The sequence below is a fragment of the Aythya marila genome, assembly GCF_965140915.1.
Source record: "Aythya marila genome assembly, chromosome: 13".
NCBI lineage: Eukaryota > Metazoa > Chordata > Aves > Anseriformes > Anatidae > Aythya > Aythya marila.
Window position 1 is genome coordinate 17,986,344 of NC_139054.1, and position 24,954 is coordinate 18,011,297.

Below are 24,954 nucleotides of genomic sequence, written 5' to 3' on the forward strand. Positions count from 1 at the left end.
GTGAAGTGCAAGATAGTATTTAGCTATTTCTGTGGGGTAGTCTACCATTAATATTAGATGATATTTTATTGCCTCAATAATAATCTTTTAAGATGACCAAATTTTTCATTTTTAAAGAGAAACAGAAACTAATGTCTGAGTACAAAAAGTGTTTGTTTCATACATAGTTATGGGTGATCCCCAGACTTTACATGCAAAACAGATGGGGGTGTAAATATGAGAAAGATAACATTTTTAATTGTTAATCCTTAAAAGAATGATTCATCCCTGCACATGCCCCTGTCAGTGAGATAGCTTATGTCATCTATGTTTCTTTTAAGGGAGCTGCAGTTATGCAATGTTAAATAGCAAAAAGATATTTCAGGATGTCTAAAATATGATCTATAGAGGGCTTCTGCATCTTCTGTTTAGTATAATGCTAATTTCCAGATCATCCTAAGAATCAACGTGGTTAGAAGATCTTAAATCTGTAGGTATGCTACCGATCAATGATCTTGTAGGAGCTACTTCAGCAATTTGCTGATGGAGGTCACAATATTTCAAAATTGCAGATTCAGACAACTCACTGGTTTGGCAGCTTAGAGACAGGATCGTTTGACCCAGGAGTGTCTCCTGTATCCTGAAGCAGAGTCATAGATCTTTTCTCCGATCAATGAATTATATTCCCAAACTGAACAAATGAGTATTACAGTTGTAAGAAGCAACGAGAGATCTTTTTGCAGCAGAAGCTTCAGCCAAATAAACAGGAGATGTAAGTTGACCGCTATTAGCTCCATATGACTTTTCAAATTGCTGCCATTTTCACCTTTTATAAAGGTTTGTACCTTCTCCTAGTTATTTTTAAAGGACCACGTCAATGCAGTGGTTCATGAAGACACTTCCTAAAATATAATTCAGGATTCTTACTTGCATGTGACTGTATATGGACTGTGCTGTGCGTTAGCAGTTGAAGAAATGTGGGGCTTTGAAATGAATGCTGGGAGTGGATGAAGTGTTTCCTTATTTCTGCTGGACAGAACTCGTGAAATATTGCTGTGGTCTGGTAGCTGCTGGGGTGGTTTCACAGCCTTTCTCAGCCCTACTTGAGGGCATGGCTAGAACATAAATTGCAATATTATTGTATATATTGTATATATTCTATGCATGCTTGTTTTCTAGAAATATAGAAAAGCACAGTGCCTCTATTCATCCTCTCTCTTTCATCTTATAGCAAGTGAACCCTTTCTAAGAATATTTTCTGTTCATTTCATTAAGAATCTGTGGGGTTTTCTTGCTACAAGGTAAACTCTGTCTTGCTAATTCAGACCCTCCTCCAGTTTTCCTACTAAAATGTCATAAAACATTAAGACGTATGTCATTACAATAAGAATCTTTTTGGAAAATGTTATTTTAATTCCAGCAGGGTAATAAATAACTAGAATTTATCAGCTGTTGTTCCTTAAAATACCTTGAAAGAGATCTTTGTCCTGAAGTTGCTGTTCTTCAGTAACGTAAAATCTACAGAATTGTGTGTGCTTTCTGTGTTGATACAAAAGGCCTTTAGTCTGTATATGCTGGTTTAAATATTAGTTTAAATAGTTTTAGGTGGCTTTTCATTGTTGACAAAGTTAGTATATTTAAGAGTTGTGGGACTTCTTCCTGTAAGTGCTCCCTCTTCCTTGAAGTGCAGCAGCACCGCAACTTCTGGAGCTTGTATTTGTTCGAACAGAGAAGAGTCTTGATCTCACTGTTTTATTTTCTTTAGACAATATTCAGTGATTCCATGTATGTAAATGATATAAACATAAAAAAAGAATACATGTCATGAATTGGAGAGCATTTCTCCTTAATAGCCTTTTGCCTCCATTAAATCAGAATGTAATATTTAAGCCCTAATAAAGATGGTCAGAAATAAACCAGCATATTTGGTATGGATAGAAGGCTAAAAAGCTGAAGAATTCCACTAATAAAAAGTAGGGTCAACTTCTAGTAAGTAGCAATAGTTGCTTAATCTGAAATGTTCTGTTTCCAGGCACATTCATTTAGAGCAAGTTCCAGTAAGTAAATGGGAAAGATACTACGTTATATGGTATAATAATGTATAAAGTATCATATAGCCTCTATAAGCTATAATATATAAGCTATATATATAAGCTATAGGCTAATTTATTTGTTTGAAAATGTTTCTAGTTTGCCACTGTTGAAGGATTAAGCTGATAAACTGCAAGTCAGTAAAAAGCCACACACCAAAACAGCCTGGTTTGGTTCATCATGTGGTTACATGAATGCTCGTACTGGTAGAACCAAGAGGCAAGGCAAGCAGAGTTTGTTGCATGTTACCTGGCATGCAGACAGAAAGGACTGCACATCAAGCCACGTTTCTAGTCTCAGGTGAAGAATATTGAGTGAACTTAAACAGAAAGACACTTACTTCCACCACCAAGGGTGTGTTGCAGTACTCCAGCTCGGGTATTCAATGTGAATACTTCATAATAGATTCTTTGTTACCTGCTTTTAATGCATTTCTGAAAAAAATGTTTACAACTCATCTTAAACTAGTGTTAATATATGCAAATTATAGATTTCAGTGCAGTAGATAAAACTGAACAGAGCAGTAATTCAATAATTCACAGTGGACTAGACAGTTAAATTTCTGCAAGGCTTGATGTTTTAGATGCTTATCCAAGTTCCTCACTGACTGTCTAATAAGAATAAAGTTACTTCTTCCTCTCAGTATGGATGGGGAATCAGAACAAGAGGAGCGGGTTTGTAAACTGTGTTTGGAACTCGGTCAGAACCAGGCAGTTGAACATAAGAGTTGCCTGAATGTCAGTTTTGGAGTAGATTCTAGAACAATTTTTTGTTAACCCAATTGAAATAGATATGGACAGGTACACAGATATAGGTATAGATAGGTATGATGGGCAATAATCTAGCATGTGACAGAAGCCTTCAGCAAAACAATAAATATTGTGTGCATTTCTTTTGCCCCATCCTGAGATGTATGTAAATAAATGATTCATTAAAAAAGAAACCATATAAGTGTGGATAAATGAGTATGAATATGTATAAAATACACAACTAAGTCTGAAGTTCTGTTGCGGTCACTTCTAGTTTCATATAATCCCTTAGATTTAGGGAAAGGTCTGTGTTTTTGAATTAATGTAGTCTCTGGACTTAGTGTTAAGTAGTCTCTGTCTGCTTGTACACGAGGCCAAAAAGCTTATATCCAAAAGTATTGGATACATATGGTACAGTATTTCATGCTATAAAACTCTATAGAAATATTTCTGTTGGAGGAGACTGCTGGATTTTTAAGTCTCTCCTCATCTGACTTTGGTTTCCCAATAGCAAAGTAATCTAAATAGATTCCTATTAATGTTTCACTGAAAATGTATATTCTTTTACAATTGTATGGTCTTTTTGCAGCTCAGAAGGATACCTGCATATGTCATACATAGGGATATAACTTAAGATAGAACTTAAACTCCATCTGCTGAAGAGGACTGTTTGACTTGTTTTGCTGGATGGCACAGATGTTATTTCAGGAAAATTTGCCTCTAGTAAAGCAGAAATCTTAGTTTGCAAAGAAAGCCACAGGTTTTGTTTAAGTTCTGTTCTGAGCCTGGTAGGCAAATTACAGTCCAGTTAATGTCTTCCAAACGTGTAACTACCCGTTACCTCCCATCTTAGGAGGGAATATTTGGGGAAATTTCACAGAAGTTTTCATCAGTGCTGGTCTCTTGAGGAAGTCAAAATAAATTGCTGTAGTTGAGCCCATGCCTATCTTAGTCTGGATCATTCTTAGTATACTCGTGTGTGGCTTCCGTTTTTTTAACTTAGGCCTGTTTTTGTTTAACTGGAGCTAAACAATGGAAAGCTATTTATACTGGACTAAAAGTACTGCGTAATTAGCTGGGCAGTTGGAATTCATGCTTCACAGAATGCTGTGAAATTTTCCCAACCAGAGAAATAGTGGGCACAGTTGTGTTGCCTTATTCATTTTGCTTTACATCTTTTTTCCTCCATGGATATGGGCCTAAAAATCTATTAAAATGGTTAATGGGAAACATCTAGTATAATGCAATTACCTACTGCTTGAATGTAGCATCATATTTAATACATCATCAGTGTTTCTGGTTAATATCTCATGAATACTACAGGGTCACTGTTACGCAAAAAATGTATGGAATTTGGAATCTAATACTCTGCAGGGTTTGAAGGTGTGCAAAAACAGGCCATTTGGGTTTAGGGCTTACTCAATTGAACGTATACAGTTATGTAATCAGCCAAATGCATAGGTAGTTAATGTGATGTTGTTGTTATAAGATTAGCATTCATTTTTCCAAGTAAATCCAGTTTTACACCAGTTACCTATAGTAGTAGTTGTTTCACTGCCACATAATCGACTTTATCAACAAAGTTTATACAGAAAACTTGGTGATTTGTGCTTCAATTGATAGTTCCCATTTAAGAACGATCAGATCCTCCTTTTTCCCCATGTATAGTAATAAAAACAATTAGTTTGTGTTGATGGAAGGGGTTTTGATGAGCCACCATCACTTTGATAGCTTTACTGATGAATCTTTCTTCTACATCTTCTTTTACTCAGGGGAGGGAGTAAAATCACTAATGTATTGTTCTGATAGTTCACGAATCAAAATGTTAGCATTCTCCTAGGATGTTGCCTTAAAAAAATACTGAGTGACATTTGTAAGAAATGCCTAGTAGAAGCAGATCGGAAATTTGTATAAGCTTAATAGCCTGAAAATGATGCCATGTAAAGGCCACATGAAGTAACTTCTAGAAGTTGTAAGTAGACACTGTTCTTGTGTTTTGGTTTTGTTTTTTGTTAGGGGGGTGGGGAGGGAGTACTTTTGCTTAAGGTTTAAAAGTAAGCAAGCATATATTAGCTAACCTTTTAACTACATGTCATACCTTTGTAACTGCTGTTGGATCCTTCCCATCTGCTGCTTATTGCCTGCTTTTGAAAGTTACCTACACTAATCCACACAGTAACAGCCTTACACTATAGAACAACCCAATCTTTATCTAATCACACTTTCTAGTTTACCAACAGAGATGAAATTTCAGAAGGTCTTGAACCTTAGAGGACTGACCTGATACTTTCCAGGAAGCTGGAGGCAGGCTATGTTTTAGGGCAATCTCAAATAATGTTCTTTTAATTTCATATCTACTTTTTTTCTGTTCTAATAAAAAGCCTTTTAAAATTGATATGAGCAAACGTACAAAGGAATATTGTTAGAATTAGATATTTAGGTCTTCAGTTCTGATCTTAATTTCGAACATTCTTGGAGCTGCAAAAACTTACTCTGTTCTTATCCTAGGGATAAACTAAGTAGATTTCAGCTTTAACACTGTTGCTTTTTACTTTCAAATTCTTTGGGTTTATAATCACATCATCTGACCATATAGAGTATATATCTTTCTAGTGGTTATATATGCACGTTATGAATGTTAGGTAATGAAATACGTTGAAATTTGCAGTGAATTAAATGTGTTAGTCTCTAATTAATTTTTCTTACATGAGGAATACTGGGTTCACACAGAAAACTTACTGAAGCCTGGCCAGGAGAGAGACTTTTCCCATCATTTTCCCATGTTTATACAATGTATAAAGATTACGAAGTTTAAAAAATTAAGTCTCAATAAAAGCAAATAATTAAGTCTCAATAAAAGCAAATATGTTAATTGAACAAGTGGTTATTAAGACCTTTGTAAATATTCCTTATTTTTTTTCATTGTCATGCATTTTTTCATTGTCATGCATTTACGGTAAAATCACTGAAAAGGTCACTGGAAAAACTATTACTTTTTTTTTTTTTTTTTTTTTTTTTTTACTAATTTTGTGTTGAAAAACAAACACCATTCCAAATAGCATGTGATACTCTTTTAAACATAAACTCTCCATTTCCTCATGCAAAGTTGGGAACTTTGGATTTAATTAGAAAAAACATCTTAGTTATGTGGGCATGAAAATTAAAATACCAGTTTACTCATGTTTTGAGTTTACATGCAGAACTCCAAAGCAACTTATTTGTTATTGTACCTTGAAAACTGGGGTTCTTCATGCACTGGAAAAAGTACCTAGCCTTTTTTTTTTCTGACAGCTCGTATGTAAAATACTTCTAACACCTTGAGATTAGGTATTTTGGTTCCTACACTGGTATTTTGTCATATTAGAGTACTTAGTAGCACGGAAGTGGGAGTTTGAAGCTGAACGCTCTGGAATACCTCCTTTTCCTCTCCAAAGTTAAGCAGAAACTTTGAGAGCTTCAGGTTCAAGTTGGTAGTGACAAATATTTCACTGTTCAGTTGTTACTTCAAACAAAATTAAGGCTCTTAATTGAAGCACCGCTAGACTTACCAGCTGCATGATTGCCTGCAGATTGTATCTTGCGGTCTCAAGTGTCTAAGCCAGGTGTTTTTATGAGCAACAACATTGCCAACAGTGTCAGAGGGAGACAGTAAATCCAGTTACAGAACTGCCTTACTTAGCATCTCAGCTGCCTCACCTTCAGACCAGAAATGAAGCTCCATGGTGGAGCTGAGGAGCATATCTGTGCTGCTACTGACTTACAAGGCTGTCAGGTGAACACACCTTTCAGAGATTAGATTTTGCTTCAGTACCACCTTTTGAAATTCTCTGCAAAATGCTATTAACCATTTAAAGGTTCACATTTTGGCCTTTATCATGTTAGAAATCTCTTGTATCTTTTTTTTTTTTTTTTTTTTAATGTACTAATAAAACTGCCGATTTCTTGCAGGTGGGTGTACATGGCATTAGAATAGAATTCATCAATGAAAAAGGATCAAAACGCACCGCCACCTACTTACCGGAGGTTGCAAAGGAGCAAGGTCATTGTTGCACTTTATTTCATATGATCTGGTGAAGAATTTAAACATACATATAAATCTAAAATGCAATATTTGACCTTGCACTGATGTCAGATGATGGAGCAATATTTAATTGTAAGAAAAGACTCTTATATAAAATGCCAATTACATGTCTGTATCAATCCCCTTATAGGGATTCAGTAAACTGTAGCTGTTTTTTAAGCAAGTCATAACCACGGTGAAGCTGTAGGAAAACAAAATATGGAGAGGAGCCACAGTGCTGTCAATGAACTTCACAGTTGTCAAAAGTTATAAATTTTCATATAATTGTTATGCTGCAATATTAGACATGCACAAACTCTGTTAAGTTGCAGGATATCTGGTCAATAATCTTAACAGTTGATTTATTCTCAGATTCCCAGTGGCGAAGGTTTTTTCAGTTAGGTACTTTCTTGTAGTATTTCATTTGTTTGCATAAACAGCGGCTTCTGGTATTTTGGATGGATGGATGGAAGGGAATTGCTTTCATACTGAAAGTCCAAAATAATGTGTCCCTTTTAATAGAGGGATAGACTAACGTGTGTGAATTAATATATATGTATATATACTGCAGATTTTGTTGAATAGCAGTCTGTTGGTCTAAGCAACTAACTCTGACTACCACTAACATTATTCTCTTTCAGGCTTGGCAGTGTGTCTCAGTGTTTAAATTTTGCATTGCCACTTTTTTGATTTTCCTTTTTATATTTGATTTGGTGAGCAAAGGAATAGGATGAATTCTTAATTAACGATCATTGTTAATAGATAATTCTGTTTCCAAATGGTCACTTAAAAGTTCAGATGCTTTCCAAGGCAATTGTTTTCCTTTTGTAATCTGAGATTGGCCAGTTCAAGAAATGTGTTTTTTTGTTGTTGTTGTTGTTTGTTTGTTTTGTTGTTGTTGTTTTTTGTTAAGACCTTTGGTGATCACCTACACAAGTTTGTTTTATTTTAAATTCAGGAATTAGGAGAGGATGTTTACATTTCTAAATACTTATAGTAGACCGCGTTTTTTACCCTTTTTTGTTGTTGTTTTAAATATTCAGTGTGACTAATCTTTTGGAAATAACACGTCTTAACAGCTATCTTGGAAATATTAAGCTTTTTAAAATCAATATGTAGGAGTTTTGAATAACATGAAGGCTTTTTGAGAACAATAATGAATCTGGATTTTTTTCCATCATTGTTTTTAATTAACCAGCCACCTATATAGTAGTTCTGAAATTAGCAATATCACTAAGCTTTACAGTGACATTTGTGGAGAAGAATAATGTCTTTCCACTTGTTCAGCTAATAAATCTTTTGAATTTTAGAGAAATTTAGTTTTTCCATACCATCGTAGCCATTTATGATGTATAAACTGATTGTGATTAATGATCATTCCTGAATGTTTCAGAAAAGTATAATTTTGTCTGTTAACCCAAGTCTAGGACACAGTGGGTCTGCTTTTAAAATATTTCAACTATGAGATAAAAATGTGTGTTTGTAAAGTAAGCTTTATGCCTAAAGAAATCCTATGCAGCATATTTCCTTCAACCGTTTTCTTAGGCAGGGAAGAAATTTCTATGTTTTGTACACAACTTCAGAAGAGCACTTGTATTATCAATAACGCTACATACTGTACTGTATTTTCTGCATCATCTATTGTTACTGCTGTAATTCTCACTAATTTTTACTGCTGTAAAATTCAACAGGATGGGACCACATTCAAACCATAGATTCCTTATTGAGGAAAGGAGGCTACAAAGCTCCAATTACTAATGAATTCAGGAAAACCATAAAGCTAACCAGGTATGCATCATGCAATACTACAGATAAGTCCTGTTTTGATACTGCTGTGATATGCTCATTCCTGAGATGTGGCTGTTTCAGATGTTAATAGTAAGCTTTCCCTTATTTATTAACAATTTCTTTTCACAATAGCAATACGGAATTTAGAGATATTTGTGCCTTGCAATAAATGTAACAGGGATTACTGGCATTAAGCAAGAAAGAAAAGACAGTTATTAAATAGTTTATTATATATTTATCAGGGCTCATAACTCTGAAAAATCTTTGCAGTGTATTAGCTCTATGTTTTTACGGTTTGTTCGTTAGGTGTAATGGATCTCAAGGGGCTTTTATTAACGAGGATTACTTGCCATTGTCAATTTGTATTGGAGCACTTGGAACACTGAGTCTGTTGCTGTGAAGGTGTGGAGGCCCTGTTCAATGCCTAAAGCAAGCACTGGCTCCTGTGGAGTATAGGCTTCTTCCTGACCTCAACAGGCTATAGGTGTCCAAGCTAGCTTGCTGATGATGACAGTCAGTGTACTACTTTGACTGCGTCAGGGTATCGTCAGGAGTAAAGCTATGAATCTGATACTTTATTTCATAGTCTGTCACTCGTACACATTAGAATACTGTTTGTAATGCTCATTTAATAAAATGTGTTCAGAAGGGCTTGGTAGCAGGTCCAAACCAAAATCCTTTAGAACTAGTAGTGGATATTCTGCCCGTAAAATTGAAGTTACGTGGTGGAAGAGTAAATGTTGATAGAAGGCCTCTAAAACATCATATTTTTATAACTGTGCAGTATAAAATGACTGCTGAGCTCTAGCTATTTATTCCATGCTTGGGGAAAAAAGATCTTTATAAATTTCTTGTTATAAGGAGGTATTGACTGTTAACCCTTTGTGTTCCTTTTTTTTCTTTGGGGATAATGAACATACTATTAATAAAGATAATAAATTTGCTAGTTGGAGTCCTTTGTCCAAAATTGTTATCCTTTCTACCTTTTATCATAGGGATTCATAGGGTTACAGGATTAGTTTTTTAAATGTTGTATATATTATCTTTGTTTCTGTGTATGTATTTCTCTGGAAATTTCTTTCCTTCTTAGTGCAACTAGACGTGAGCTAGACTTGCCTTCCTGGGCAAGGAAACACAAGGATTAAAACACAATCCTTTCATTTCAGACATTTGAAAATACTTGGAATCTCATGATCATTTATGAGCTTGTAGAGGACAAAGAGCTGAGATTCATGGTTTTTTCAGCTCTGACATTTGTCATCTCTATCTACAAAGCTCGCTATTACTTAGCTGCAGTGGATGTTCAGCCCAGATAGAAGGCAAAGCATTTCTTAGAAAAATATATATATATATATATATTATTTTTATTAGAGGAATCCCTCCTTCATTCAGTGGTCTTTTGTATGAAGAAGAAAGCCTTTGTGTCCCATTGATTATTCAGAAGTCTGCTTTATTGGAGGAACCTGATTACTGTGGAATTGCTGTTACTAAGGCAAACAAGTTATTCTGAGAGTTAAATTAGGGAGGAAGGATTTACAGAATACAGCTAAATTTCCAAATGCAGCACCCCAATTTCCTTTTCATTTATTTTACCAGTATACCTCGTTATCTTCTTTTCAAAAAGAGTATGTGGTGATAACTGAGGGCAAGAGTAATTGCTAGAATTCTGAAATGAGACTTTCTGTACACCTCAATAAATGAGGAATATATTCTTCCAAGACACCAGACTTCTATATAGCCTGTATTTTCTTCCAGCTCTATGATTTTGTTGGAAGCAATGGTATATGAGAACAAAACAAAGTATGCTGTTTAGTGTATTCAGGTTCACAGCATCCAAAACGGTAGCAAAAACACTGGCCTAATGAGTGGAATAAACAAATTTTAATGTTCAGAATAAAATTCTTTTTTTTTGGAATTTGTTTTAACTCTGATTCTACATAGGCTGCCTTTAGCTTATTTTAACCTACTTAGAAACAACTTCATTAATTACCAAGTTTATGGTTTAGTTTAATAGTGGCAGAGGATTTCATTCACAAATGAGCTTACTCATTGGGGGCAGTGAGTGCTGTGTGCCATTCACATCAATTCAAGAGGAGCTGCAGCTAATCTCATAGCTAGGACCAATGACCACTTGTTAAATCAGTACATCATTAACCAACACTGTTTTATCAAGTAAATATGGGCTATTTAGTGCTCTGAAATGTGCACTGAAGCAAAAAGCTGCAAGCGTAAGGTGTTCTGCTCTGGCAAAGGGGCAAAAGAAACAGATGTGTTTGCTGCTTCGGTTGCTGCAGTTGATAACTCAACAGTAGTTTAAATTTTTGTGTTGGGTTGTGAGTGCAAGTGGTTGAGGTATGTGTTGTGCTTTTTCATACCTAAAAGGGGAAAGAACAACCAGAGCAACTCCAGAAGAGAAATGTCATAAACAGGGGAGGTGGCAATATTTTAGACTACTGTAGCTGGATTCACCAACTCTCATCTGTAAGATCTCTTATGCAAGGTCTTTCTAAGTGAAATTTGTGGCAATGTGCAATAGTGTTATTTTTATGTAGATTTCACAGTTTTACAGATAAGTATAAATGTGGCAAGATGTTCCTTGTCAAACAATACTGATGCAAATGTATCTGAAGTATTTTTTGCCAGGGTCTGGATTCTGCTTTCTGCTATATATAGTCTAAAAAGGATATAACTGCATTTAATGTAGCTGGGATTATTTTAAGAGCAGAATTTAGTAGACAATTGATACCGATTTTTTAGAAACAGACCCTAAATCTGTAACACTTGTTTACAGTGTTTATCTCCTAGGTTTTATGTAGAGAGTTGGCTGACAATATGGGACACTCCCAGTAAATCCTCACAAGTTTAAATTCCCTCTATCATGAATAAAGTAGTAGGCAACATTTTTTAATAGTTCTGTGTGTTTGAAATATTTTTCATAAGCACTTACTTATCATAAAATTCAAGAATAACCCTGAAAACCACAGTGGTTCTCTCCATGCCCTTGTGCAACTGAAGTTAGTATTATTCCTAAGATCAGCCTACAGAGCTGTTCTCATCATTAAACGTACAATTAGTGCCAAATTTTTAGTGCTACTCCTAGCTTCCTGGTAAAAGTTCTTGCATTTGCCTCTTTGCTCTTTTCTAGGTACCGTAGTGAGAAGATGACCATGAGCTACACAGAGTACCTTGCCCATCGTCAGCATCATCACTTCCAAAATGGCATTGGGCACCCCCTTCCACCATACAACCATTATTCCTGACACTGAGCCGCATGACCAGTCACTGGACCTCTCTGCAGACCTCTTCCCAGGAGACCCTGCCCCTTCTTGGTCTAGCTATCTCTATTACTGTACCATTTTATGATGATAGTTTCCGTTGCCATTTTGAGGCTTCTCCTTAGCGCGTTAAGCTCATCATGGCAACGGGAGGAAAAACTGCGTTATTACAAAGATCCCATACTTTTTTATTATTGAGTCACTGCAGATTTTTTTGCAGCATATATAGCCCTTGTGTTTTTTATGAAATTTTAAATTTCTACTTCATTAACATTGAATTATATCAATCAAGGCTTTCTGTGACTGTGGATGGAAGGAAGAGTTTAAGGATTACAGTTAGGGATTCTTTGCTCAGAAAAAAGGCATTCATGGCTTTTTCATTAATAGTTCTGACAGGGAATGAAACATATCAGATTCAGGTGTTATACTAGACAATGAATTGCATTTTTATAACCTTCTTAATAATATTCTGTGAACAGTATCTCACCCCTGCAGGAAAGATTTCATGTAGCTATATACATGATCTTCAGATCCAGCACATACAGCCAGAATTTGAAGGCTGATATCCAAAATGCTTTTTTTGGATGTAGAGAAGCAATGAAATGTACAATAAGTGAAGTTCATATTACAGCATTTTCAGAATCAAGTGGTCTAATTGATAGGACATGACATAATCCAGTAGGATACCAGATAGGTTTATCTCCTGTTCTGTGCTGGAAGCTGAGGGAAGGCAGCCTTGCCAAGCCTGGTCATAGTAATGCATTTGTAATGAGATGATGCCTTTCTGATGATCTCAAATTAGGAGTCACATTTGTTTTTAAAAGCAGATTGGTGAGTAGCAGATGTCATATTAGGAAGAAAATTGATTTAGATTTTAGTGCCTTTGACTATGACATTACTATATACTTGCATATACAATTCATAGAAAAAAATATAGCAAATGCGCCAGACATTGTAGCAAACTATATTGAGTTCTCTGCTGCTCTGGCGTTGGGGTTTCTGGGATTATTTTTTTTTAAAGTGAGGTATTTTTCTTTCTCTTTTTGTTAGCTTATTCTAGAAAAGAAAAATCCCTATTTTGTTCTTTCTTGTGCTTTTGAACTTGCTGAGTTTTATCAAGTCATGAATAGTTAGGTAAAGTTAACTTGTTTAAAAAAAAAAAAAAAAATGTTGTGAAAGAGCACAGGACAAGTATGCCATAATTTTTACATGTTTTCATCTATTACAGGAATAGTACTTGAGAGCTCTAAGTACTGTGTAATAATTCTGATACTTCTCCAAGAGGTAAAGAAAGAAAACTGATTAGAACTTTTAACAACTGTAAAAACAGGATTATTAAGAGGTACATGTGGTATAGTTGCAAGCCCAGTATATGCTAGGACCTACCTCCTTGCTTATGTGCCTGCAGAACTCCCACTAATACCTGTTGTAGGTCAGCGCATGTTTTAGGGGACAACACATCCCATCTATTATAGAAAAGACCTTCCTAATATGGGTGAGTAAACTATGGTAAGCAGAAATTCCAATTCTTTTGAATAATGAATGTTTGTAAAATATATATATAATTCAAATGGATGAATTAAGATTGAGGTAATTTAAAAAAAAAAAGTCTGACCAATTGTACAAATGTTTCAAAAAACAGTTATGGATAAATTTTGCTCATCCCTTATGTGAGGTTAACTCTGCCACTTAATTTATATGGAGGTTCTCATAGAAAGTCTTTTGTATTCCTTCATCCACAGCATCTGATGTCCAAATATTTACATTTTCAGTTGTGATGCCTTAATTTATAAGCAGAAGGCCTGAAATTTCAGGAGCCAAGAGGTGCCAGGCAGACGCTGCAGAAATTAATAGATGTTTATACAGAAGCTATTTTGGATGATACTGTTGTCTTGTTTCTACTTGGGGAGCGGTTTTAAATGGATTTGTCTTCAAGTGGAAACTGAACAAGTGGCTACCTGATAAAGTTTTTTGTTTTGTTTTGTTTTTTCCTTGCCCTTATAGGGAAACTGAGCACAAACTGAATCATTCTGCTGCAAAAAAAAAAAAAAAAAGTCATCCGACCCCATCTTTATCTGTCATCTCGTTACAGCATGCTCATGCTTCTGCATGAGCTCATTGTTAGAAGTTTTTTAAAAAGATCTATTATATATAAAAATATATATGTATTGAAAGGTGCTAATCAACCTCAAGCAGGTCACGTGACTGGTCATGCGGATCTAAAATCATATCAGATTTTTTAAAAAATCTTCGATATATGCAGATGTTATACAGAATTTCTTACCAGTGTAATAATGATATACTGATGAATAAACAATCCTGCAGGTTTTTAAGGACAAGGTCAGCAATACTTCCCACCATGGCTTGGGGGGGAAAAGGATAGTTTTGTCTCCTTTTTGTATACAGCATAATGCACAATGCATTTTTGTCTATCTCTTAGTAGCTGTTGCTTAAAAATATAGTTAAAAGGGTGTTATACAAACTGTAAAGGTGTGCTTTTGAAATGAGTTAATGCCAGACCCTTCTGGACCAGAGTTTTGTATCACTAATTAAAAAAACTGTTACAAAGTCTGTGGTCAATCAGATTGTATGGTATTTTGTAGAAGAGATTGGAATAATCAGTTTATCTACAGTGTTTCTAGGGCACCTACCTCCTCAGCATGCAAGTGCTGAAAATGCTATGGATTGTTTCTGTGTAAATGTGGGCTTATTTGTACAAAATGTGCAGTTCACTGTGACATGCACTGGGACAGAATAGGTCTGTTTGCTTAAAGCTAATCAACAATTGCTTTCACAAATGTCATTCCCTCATAGTTATGTTTATTACCCTTTTAGATATATTACTGGGTTTAGATACAGATCTTTTTTTATTGTTATTTTATTTGGGGTACTTTAAAGTTAAGGTACAACCAAGCAGTTAATTTCACCGTTTTTAAGTTGGAATGCTAATTTTTGGTAAGCACTAATCCATTTGCCTTATTCCATTAAAAATATTTTATTTTTTAATTCTTTTGCTTAATGTTCCTAAAAGCCCTCTTCTATAAACTAAAGTTAAAAAAAAAAAAAAAATAATGGACTTGACATGAAACTATTGCTTAGTCGTGCCTCAAGTGGCCTTCCTTCTGTCTAGACTGCCGTAGCACTGATTTTTCACCATCTCAACCCCAAATGCTGGTCACAGCAGGGGGAGGGCACATGAGAGTCCTGACCTCAGATACACTATGAAATCAAGACAGTCAAATCCGTTTTTGCACACCCTGGCGTTTGTATATGGACCTCTTTACTTGTCTTCAAATGTGCGGGTTTTTAAAATTGTTGTCTGGAGTAGGTTACATCTCTTGTGTGTGTTAGATCGAACCAAAGAAGCCTCCAGCCATGCCCAAATGCTGCTCCTAAAGCCTGCCTTCCAGTCCTTACAAAATCCCTGCAGGATTAAATGTGTTAACTTTTTTATTTTTGTACAGTTTCTAACTGATTTTTGCTAGTGATGTTAATTGAATTAAGTTTATGTGGGGAGTCTGAGTATCTCCTCCATTTAAATAAACTGGTGACTTTCCTTTTATGTTTAAAAAAAAAGAAAGAAAAAAAAAAAAAAAAAAGAAAAAAAGGAAACCCAAAGTGTGCCTCTCAGATTTAAAGGGTTTCTGGTTACATTTATTCTTAAGACCAGCAATGATTCTTTATATACAAAGATATGTTTTCCTCGTTTTTTATTACTGTTAAATAAAAAAAAAAATAAAAAATAAAAACCTCTTTCTTTGCTCTGGACCCAGTAATTGCGCTGGTACATAAACGCACTGAGAAAACAAACTTTTGTTTGAAACTTTTGTAACAACTTATGACTGTTTTTGTATATCGAAGTTGATTCTTTTCAGAATATTTGGATCTAGTTTCTAAGTTATTTTAGTGTTTTATATGTTACAAAAAAAAAATTTAATTGTTCACCAGCATCTTGAGTTATCTGTAATGCAGTGGTGACACACAATGGGCTTAGGGCTACCTGGAGTAGCTTACAAAGCCTCTCTCTTTTCCTTCCTTTCTTAGTAACTTGATTGATTACAATTATATCAGATTACCTGAACCCCCTTCCTTTATTACTAGATCCTCCTTCCTTCCACATTTAATTGCTATTAGTGTGAAGAAACTGTTGAAATGGGCATTTTAATATAAGTATGGCTTAAAAAGATAAAATGAGGAAAAAGCAAAAAAAATTATATATATAGAAGGTTATCTGTGGGTCTGTGAGATATGGCTGTGGAAAGATATTGTAGTAGTTTTAACACTATTGTTATTACCTTTTAAATCATTTACCCAATAAAATAAGGAAAAAGAATCACCATTTCTTTTTATGTTTCTCTGCTTAATTGTGCGGCTTTGTCACTTTGTTTTTCTTTTTTTATTTACGCATTCGCAGTTACTGTTAATTTTAAAGGCTAATGCTGTGTTAGGAATATTTTCCTGTGATTAATTCTGTCTTTTCATTTTGCCTGCTGTAGAAACCAGTTGGACAGGTGCAGCTTGCAGTTGTAATTCAGACGTGAGTTACTGAGTACTCCAAATTATAACTGTTTCATGTCCACTTTGGCACTTGTTACATCAAATTTTAAATATGGAATTTTGTCCAGTAAATACAGAATTATGTTTAAGATCGGGCCCCTTATTCTCTGAGAGGTGGAATTGGTTTCAAATTCTTTAAACAAAACTTGGTTGCAAAACCAGTTACACTGGTGTAACCAATACATTGCCTGCACTAGTAAAGGAACATGAGTCAATGGATTAATGCAGCAAAATGTGTATTAAAGAGTATCTTGCTATCACCTGAAATAATTTCAGTATTTTCTTCACATTACTCTCACAGGTGTGATTTGAAAGAATATCTAGGCTAGCTTTGTCATAAGGGGTTTCTTTATCTTGCATGACATAGATAGCTAATGTATAAACTGATATGTTTTACGGAAAAAAAAAGAGTGCAGGGTTTGCAGTGATTTTTGCAGGAGTCCTGTGAAATATGAAAGATCAAGTAAGAAGTCCTGTGCCATTCCCCACAAAGTAGGGCTACTTTTAAAATTTTGGTTTGGTTGATTGTTTTGGTTTGGTTGGGTTTTCTTTCTTTTCTTTTTTTTTCTTTTTTTTAATATTAGTTATTTTGGTTGGTTGTTTTTAGCGTAAGACTATTGGTGAACCAAGGGTTCAGGCATGCTGCTTTCACTGGATCAGCTTAACTGTCAGCACCAGTTTTCAGTACCTCTGACATGGCAGCAGAGCTTTCTGGGCTGTGCCTCAGTGGTTGAGGGAAGCTTGGCAAGCGTCAACATTGGTGTAGATACCCATGATATCAAGGGGATGTTTTATTTAATAAGGGCAAGGAGTGTGTTCCTGTGAAGCAACAGGCCAACAATCCAGCTGATGGCAAAACGCAGGATGACCAGATGACAGGCATGTAAAAATGACATGGAAAACTGTTTCCTGAGCCAAGTGCCTAGTGTACTGAGACACGTTTTACTGAGTTTGACTTAAAGGGAGTATGTTTTCCTCTGCAGGACAACAACTGAGACAGAGCAAGAAATTTCTAGTGTTGCCCTGGAATTCAGATCTGAATTTGGAAATCTTTTAATTAGCCTTTGGCTTATTCAGTTGTAATAGGTTACCCCCAAAAAAGTAATCTCTAGCTGTTGATGACTGATGCTTAAAGATTTTATTTTTAGAAGATAAAAATTAAAGGGATAAACCTGCTTGAGTAAATAGCTTCCATTGTGGTTTTAGTATTTTACAGATTTTGTATCATTAAATCAACCTGAAACTCACAGTTCATTGAGATGTCCAGCTAGTTAACTTCCTTACCAAAAGTTTCCTTCAGCCAGCGATGGAGCTAACACAGTACAAAAAACAAACTAGCAAAATAATGCTGAGTATTGGGGATGTTTCAGAAGTGGTTATTTGCTTGTTCTTACATATATATTGATATTAAACAATGAAAAGCTGACTTACAATTAGAGTTGTTGAGTGCTGTAGAGGATAATTAGCAGTGCCTGAAAAGGAAATGGCTTAGTTAGTTCATTTCAGGTTTTCAGAATGTACTTTACACTAAATTTCTACTTAAGCTGCTTTAAAGACTTATGCGTAAGGACTTACCAGTCTTTCAAGAGAATTTAAGCTGGGGAATTGGTTCTGTTCTCCAACTAGGTGAAAACTTAAAACATCTAAAAAGCATATATAGTAAACTCAAGTGGGCATATCCAGTATTCTTTCATGAGGAAATTTACATAATGATCTAACTGGTTGTCTGAGACTGTACTGGGTCACAATGTTTATTGCAGTGTACTTAAAAGTCCCTTTTATTACGGCCAGAAACATTTCAGGAGTGCATTAATGATGGAACTTCTTTGCCATCGCTTATGGTGCGAGACTGGCCAGAATGCTACTGTAATTAATGTACTTAAAAATTTGAGCTGAACATTTCTGTACTTTTTCTGTATTCCTCTCCTGAAGTGACTTAGAATTGAACAGGAAATTAAAAAACTCTCCACAACTGTGGTAAAGAAATTTGAAAGAAGAGTAGAAGACATCATGATACTGTTTCCAGAGCTTTTTTACTTTTTTTTTTTTTTTTTCTTAAACCCATGGGACATGGACAAAGAATATATGAATAGCAACTAAAGGATTTATGTCCTGCAGTGAGGTCTACCAGTAAACTCAGGCTTGGCTTGTGTTGATTGCTAGAATAACAGGCACAGGTCATACTCCAATGTTTAAAATAAACTCTGGTAATCATTGTTCTCACTTAAAGGAACTGCTACCTGCAAGGTAAGCTACCTCTAGCAGTACAGATTGCTTAAAACAGGAGAGTCTGTATTCTTATCTGATTTGATGCATCTCTCTATGACTAACTGCTAATATTACGAGCAGAAGTGGAACATCAATTTCAGTTTTCTTACTTAGTTTCAGAAAATAATGAGCAAGACAGACTCAGTGCCTAGCATGATTACAATGATGACAAAACTGTACAGTACTGTTAAAATGCATTTATTTGTTTTAATTCAAAGGTTTAACAACTATTTGCCCAGTGAGCTGGACTTAGGGTACAACAACAAAAAAAATCATCAGACCAAAATACAAAAACAAGTTCACAAATTACCCCTTATTTGTAAATGTTACCTCATTACCAAGTTTTAGCACATTAAAAAGTTACAAAATTTATAACACTCTTACAAATTATTCAGAACTAACAGCATACGTGGAAGTTGAGCCTCTCCACATCCATCCTTGCCCTTGCCATTCCATTCGGTGCCTGGGTAACAGCACACTTGAACTAGAGGGTTGGGTAAGAGGAACTGCAAGTTTCCAGAGACTGCTTTGTACATCAGTCCAGTACCTGAGCAATTCCAGCTCCCTGGCACAGTTTGGCTGGCAAGAGTGGTGTGGGTATGCTTACCGTTCTGCTTGCTGCATCCTCTGCAGCATTGAGATAATGACTCAGTAAATGCAGGAATAATTTAAAAAAAAAAAAAAAAAAAAGTACAAAATTGACCCTGCAGAAAAATAACATCATTTTAAAAACAGCTTGGCTTTACTAAATTACTAAAAGCTGCAATACAGATATACAACAATAGCATCTTGAGCATGAGGTCACAAGAATGAACAGATTTGTTATGTATCTTGTCACTGTAGAAATGAAAACATTAACATTGACCTGTCTGCCTGTAGAAGCCTTCCAGCTACTAACAGAAGGGCTGACATATGCCCACCTTTATTTTTTTTTTCCTTTTTAGAGCTTTTAATTCCTAAGAATCCACCACGTGGATCACACGACAAGTGATAGGATGCAAAAAGGAAATGGTCTCATTATGCACCAGAGGAGGTTTAGATTGGACATGAGAAAGAATTTCTTCATGAAGAGGGTGATCGAGCATTGGACTGGGCTGCCCAGGAATGTAGTGGAGTCCCAATCCCTGGAGATATTCAAGAGACGCGTAGACATGGCAATAAGGGACATGGTTTAGTGGTAGGACTCCGTAAGTCAAGCTGATGGTTGGACTTGACAATCTTCGAGGTCTTTTGCAGCCCAAATCATTCTATGACTTGCAACAGCAAGAAAAACAACATCATCTATGGTTGCCATTAGGTATAGATGCATAGGAAACACATGCCTGTAGTTTAGATGCAAGAATTAGGATCTAAGAGTAAAATACAGTACTTGAACAGTTGCAAGTAGCCATTTCTGAAAGGAAAATACCATTAGGCTTTACAAAATATTATCAAATATACAGAAATATCAAAACCCTGATTGTGGCCAGAGACCGAGGGGTAGATCTACAATGAGGTACTGTATAAAATAAAGGTATGCAAATAAACTGACTTTTTGAGTCTCCCAGCTTCAGCAATGTAGCTATACTTTAAGCACAAAGGACTTGAGAAATGCTGCTTGTAATTAAAGCCCACAAGAAGCTGAACCAAACCCCAAGTATGGGTGTTGTGGTCACAGACAGGGGTTCTCATTAATTTTTAAGTATGATCAAGAACTGGTAGTTTTCACCCTTCAAAAAGAAAACAAGATGCAAATTCTTTGGTGCTTAAAGAGAAGGAAGTTACATAAAACAGATACAGCTCAAATACTGCCTACAGTGTCTGAATCCTTCAAAAAAAAAAAAAAAAGAAAAAAAAAAAGAAAAAAAGATGCTGCATATGTCCTAGACAGCTAAAGCCTTGGCACAATCGCTGACACAATAATCTCAGTATTCACAGGCTATCACCTGAAGTTATGGTGGATTCAGAATGTGTAGTTGCTCATTTTTATGCTTTGGAGTGCTGCATAAACAATCTGATCCGTAAACAATTTTACTGTAGTTACTAGTGCTTCATTGATGTCTACACCTGGAAGGAAGTTTAGACTGTCACTTGTTGGCAGAAAGGATAGTCATTCTCATTGCTCCTTGTTTCTTTTGTTTGGAGTGTCCGTGTACTAAAAATTGGAATAGAAAGCTCTGTTCAGACAGCTGAACACATAACTTAGATGAAATGAAGCACCACACAAGAATTTTTTCTGGTATTGTACATGACTTGCTCATGGTCAGTGAATCAAGCCATTTCAGGGTGAGGTTTTGTAACGAAGCCTAAGCACTTCTAAAATACAGGCCCCTACTGAAAGGAACAGTCTGTCGGGCTATATGGGCAGCCTCTGGCTGTGCACCATATGTGCCCCTAGTACCTTCATAACTGGTAGCACTGAGATAAAAGACTCCAGAACGTCTGACTAGGGAGAGCCAGGACTACCCTTCTGCTCACACATCGCACTGCTCCAGTGTAAAACCTCATAACCAGGTAGTGGGCAACAGCTTGAATTTCCTTTGACATAGATTGTGTCCATGATGCCACAGAAGAGAATGCTGATTAGCTTTTAAGAATAGCAACATAGTTTCACTCTTTAATTTCCAACATAAAAGCAACCAGAGAAATCACCTGTACAGCATAACTGCCCATAAAATAAACTACTAGGGGAAAATAAAATCTGGCAGGGAAGAAAACAGATATTCCTACATGGAGGTTAAGTGTTCTGCTTTCCTGTTCAAACTAATATCCTACATACTGAACAAGCTCTGTAAGATGCATCTTCCAAACAGCTACCCGAGACAGCTGGGGAGTAAGGGATGTGAAGTTCATTCCTTTTCTGCCCTGTTCTTCTCCATACGTGAAGCTCACGTCTCAGCTGTGCTGACATAGCTTGCTGGGGAACCATCCCATAAATGAAACTGAAATACCACGTTTAAAAATAACCTTCAGAAAGGGGCAGGGGGAACAATAACTTGGCCAACTTCATCAGTAGAAGACATCAAGCGAAAAAGTCAATACAGCTTACCCTCACAAAGAGGTGCTGACTGCTGCCCTCCCTCATGATCCCAGTGGCACCAGTCTTCTGAGCCTCAGAACAGCCTTACTGAGGGTAGTGGTTTAGCTCTCTACTTCTTTGCTAAATTACCACATTGAATTAGCCATTTTAGCAACTTCAGCAGTTTAGACACCAAAACCTGCACCGGTGAGGTGTGGAAAGGGAATACGAGTTTCCCTTTGGCTGTGATGAACTGTTCTGGCAGCTGTTGTGAAGTTGTGCCCAGAATGGTGAGAAGACCGGGAGGCCCAGCACCAGACAGAAACCAAACGGCCCTAGGGACTTTCCCGTAGTGGTGGCTGTACTTGAAGTCACCACTGCTGCTCTTCAATTTTAAGTCAGTCAGAAGGGCTTTGCATTCCAAGAAAAGAGCTTGCACTGAGACACCTGAGCTTATGTAAATGCTTCTGCAGTCTTAATTGACCAGAGGCAGTCACTGGTGAGAAAGAGGAGCTGTTTTATACCTGGTTAGAATGAATGCCCTGAAGCACAGGACTGCAGAAGATAGGAAATACTGGCATTTTTTTAGGGGGGGAAGGAGAGGGAGGAGAAGGCGTTACTCTCATTTTTTTTTTTTTTTTCCAGTAGCTTGAATATTATATTCTGAAGAAAAAAAAATAAACAGGATTCTTCAAAAAATAGTGATTAAGTAAATTATAATGCTAGTGTTTGCAAAATTTGGCAAAATCATCCCACTGTTACACCAAACATTCTTTCTAAAGCAGACTAGATCCAACCCAAGGCATTTTGCCAAATTAGCAATAAACAAACCAAGATACAGTTGACTAACTGTGGGGAGGGCAGAAACACTACATTTAGCTGTTCATAGGAGATGAAGTACATTAATAGAGAGCATGCATTAACATCCAGCAGTGCCCATCTTAGCATCTCCCAGCAACATCCTGTATTTCATCAACTTCAGATGCAGTTCTGACTCTTGAAGTACTTCAGCAGCTAATTAAGTGGTCTTCCACAGATGGGTTCAAGCCTTCAGTACCAATGCATTTTTTCTTTAGGCCCCGCACTCCACAACTACTTAGGCAACATATGCCCAGCTTCACTGAGGCAGTAGTGGGATGCTCAGTGAAGTTCAGTACCTACTTAGACATTTGCAGAATCAACAATTGCTAGTGAACTCTGTGATACTTCTTAGTATCAGGTACTTTGTCTTCTCAACCTGCACACTGAGTAAGGGCACATGGAGTAGTGTAGTCTATAACAGGGACAAGCTATCCATGCTTGACGGATAGTTTAGATTGTTCTCATGTTCTCAGGTTGTGATAGTACAGGATATTTAGTTTATAGGCATGGAAGAAAGCCAGAAGCGAGTTTGCAAATTTAAATGTAGAACAAAGTACATCTAACTGGGATCTACTTTTTTTTTTTTTTTTTTAAATAAAACCATGTGGAGTGAAAAATATTTGGAGAAGCCATTTGTTCCCTTCTCCAATGAAAACTTATCTTACAAAAAAGAAAAAGTCAACCACTTATCATTCTTACTTTTCTTCTTGAGGTATAAATGACTGTACCTTCACATCAGAGTATGTATTCGGGTGATCCATCCAGAGGAGGTATGATGGTTTTGGTTTTATCTTACAAGTCACAGCTACCACAATACAATGCAAATAATCTATAAATGGCAACAAACTTCTGTACAACAAAATTCCTGCAGCCCTGAAATGCTGCACAACAATAGGCTTGCAATTAGCTATCTGGAGGCACACAGTAGAGCCCTCCCAGCTTCCTGCCCAGCAGTTTCTCCCCTTAGCCAGTTTACTATTTATAATTCTGTCTACCTACATCCTGTTCTACTCCAAAACACAGGTTGACAAGAAAATTTAGTCATACTAGTAAACTGGAACACAGCTTTTTCAGTCCTGTGCTAACGTGACATTCCTTTTTGTACCTATATTTTAAAAAGTGTACAGAATGTATTAGAGTCAAAGAGAAAGAAAGTTTCATTTTGTTTCCTCATTAACCACTCTATTAAGGATCAGGGTAGAACACAGAGGAGGAATGTTTCAATATACTGCAAGTTAAAAAAAAGAAAAAGAAAACTGTTTACATTGGACTCTGTATTCCCAGTCTCTCTCCAATCTAAACTAAGTGCCAAAGAAAACATTTTGTTTAAAGGCAGGTCAGAGCAGTGGATGAAATATCTATTGTAGCTTACACGTAATGTGGGCTTTTGAAATTATTTCAATATGTTCTTCCAATCCATCAAGAAGCATCTCCAAAGGATCAAGATCTGATGGGACCTCGGCAGACAGATACTTACCCCCAGCAGCTTAAGAAACGAAGTAGTCAGATAAAAAAAATCATGATTTTTGAAAGAATTATTGTTCCCCAATATTTTCAACCAGCTTAACGAAAATACAGTAGAACCTCACTGTTTTGCACCTATGACTGGGAGATCACATGTACATCATTCCACTATGACCATTTTGCAACATTTAAGTGCTAAGAGTTAAGCCAGGATGATGCACTTCAAGCTGTGTTCTGTTCACATCAGTGGAGAGTTGTAATTCAGCTTTCCTTCCTATTCTGTGATTATAACTGTACTCATGTTTAGAGGAAAAGAAGTCAAAATGAGGTAGCACTGCCACTCTCTTTGCTGGAATGTGGACAGATCCTGGCCTAATTTTAAAGGGTGGATTAGCAAGATGATTCTACTGTAATCTGCACAAAATGTATAAAACACGAACCTTTCCCAGAATAAGGCCACTAATTTTGCCATTGGCAATAGGCAGTGAGAAACAGCAGTTAAAAGAAGAACCCTCAATTGATAACAGAGGTGTTTTTGAGGCAATAAACTGTGGGGAGAAATATAAACACACAGTCTTCTCATCCCTCCTCTTTGTTTTCCAGTATGAATACAGGTGTCTCTACTTCCTGTATGTGCTACTCCATGGGGAGAAATTTCAGTCTATTTTCTTAGCGGGGAGTCTAAGTAAGTCCACGCTACATTTAAAGATGGGGACAGCACTGTAAAACAGCAGGATTACAAGCTTCCCATGAGTCATAGTCATGACTGTCTGATGTCCAGATGCCCAGATTCGATACCAGCGCCCATAAAAAGGATCTGAGATGGCTGGGCATAACATGTTGTTCAAATTCACTTCTGTAACC

The 24,954-nt window shown here is 36.3% G+C and overlaps 2 protein-coding genes across 2 annotated transcripts in view; one reads left to right on the forward strand and one right to left on the reverse strand.

Annotated features, from left to right (window-relative positions):
- The window catches only part of AMMECR1 (AMMECR nuclear protein 1), an 83,886-nt gene extending 67,603 nt beyond the window's left edge, over positions 1–16,283 (forward strand). The window contains exons 4-6 of the mRNA XM_082771182.1: positions 6,768–6,858; positions 8,571–8,667; positions 11,813–16,283. Of these exons, the coding sequence (XP_082627308.1) occupies positions 6,768–6,858; positions 8,571–8,667; positions 11,813–11,927 (303 nt within the window). The 3' untranslated portion in view covers positions 11,928–16,283. The remainder of the gene's footprint in view (positions 1–6,767; positions 6,859–8,570; positions 8,668–11,812) is intronic.
- A 2,706-nt stretch (positions 16,284–18,989) lies between these two features.
- The window catches only part of TMEM164 (transmembrane protein 164), a 46,180-nt gene continuing 40,215 nt past the window's right edge, over positions 18,990–24,954 (reverse strand). Inside the window, exon 7 of the mRNA XM_082771183.1 lies at positions 18,990–24,953. Coding sequence (XP_082627309.1) covers positions 24,747–24,953 — 207 coding nt within the window. The 3' untranslated portion in view covers positions 18,990–24,746. The remainder of the gene's footprint in view (position 24,954) is intronic.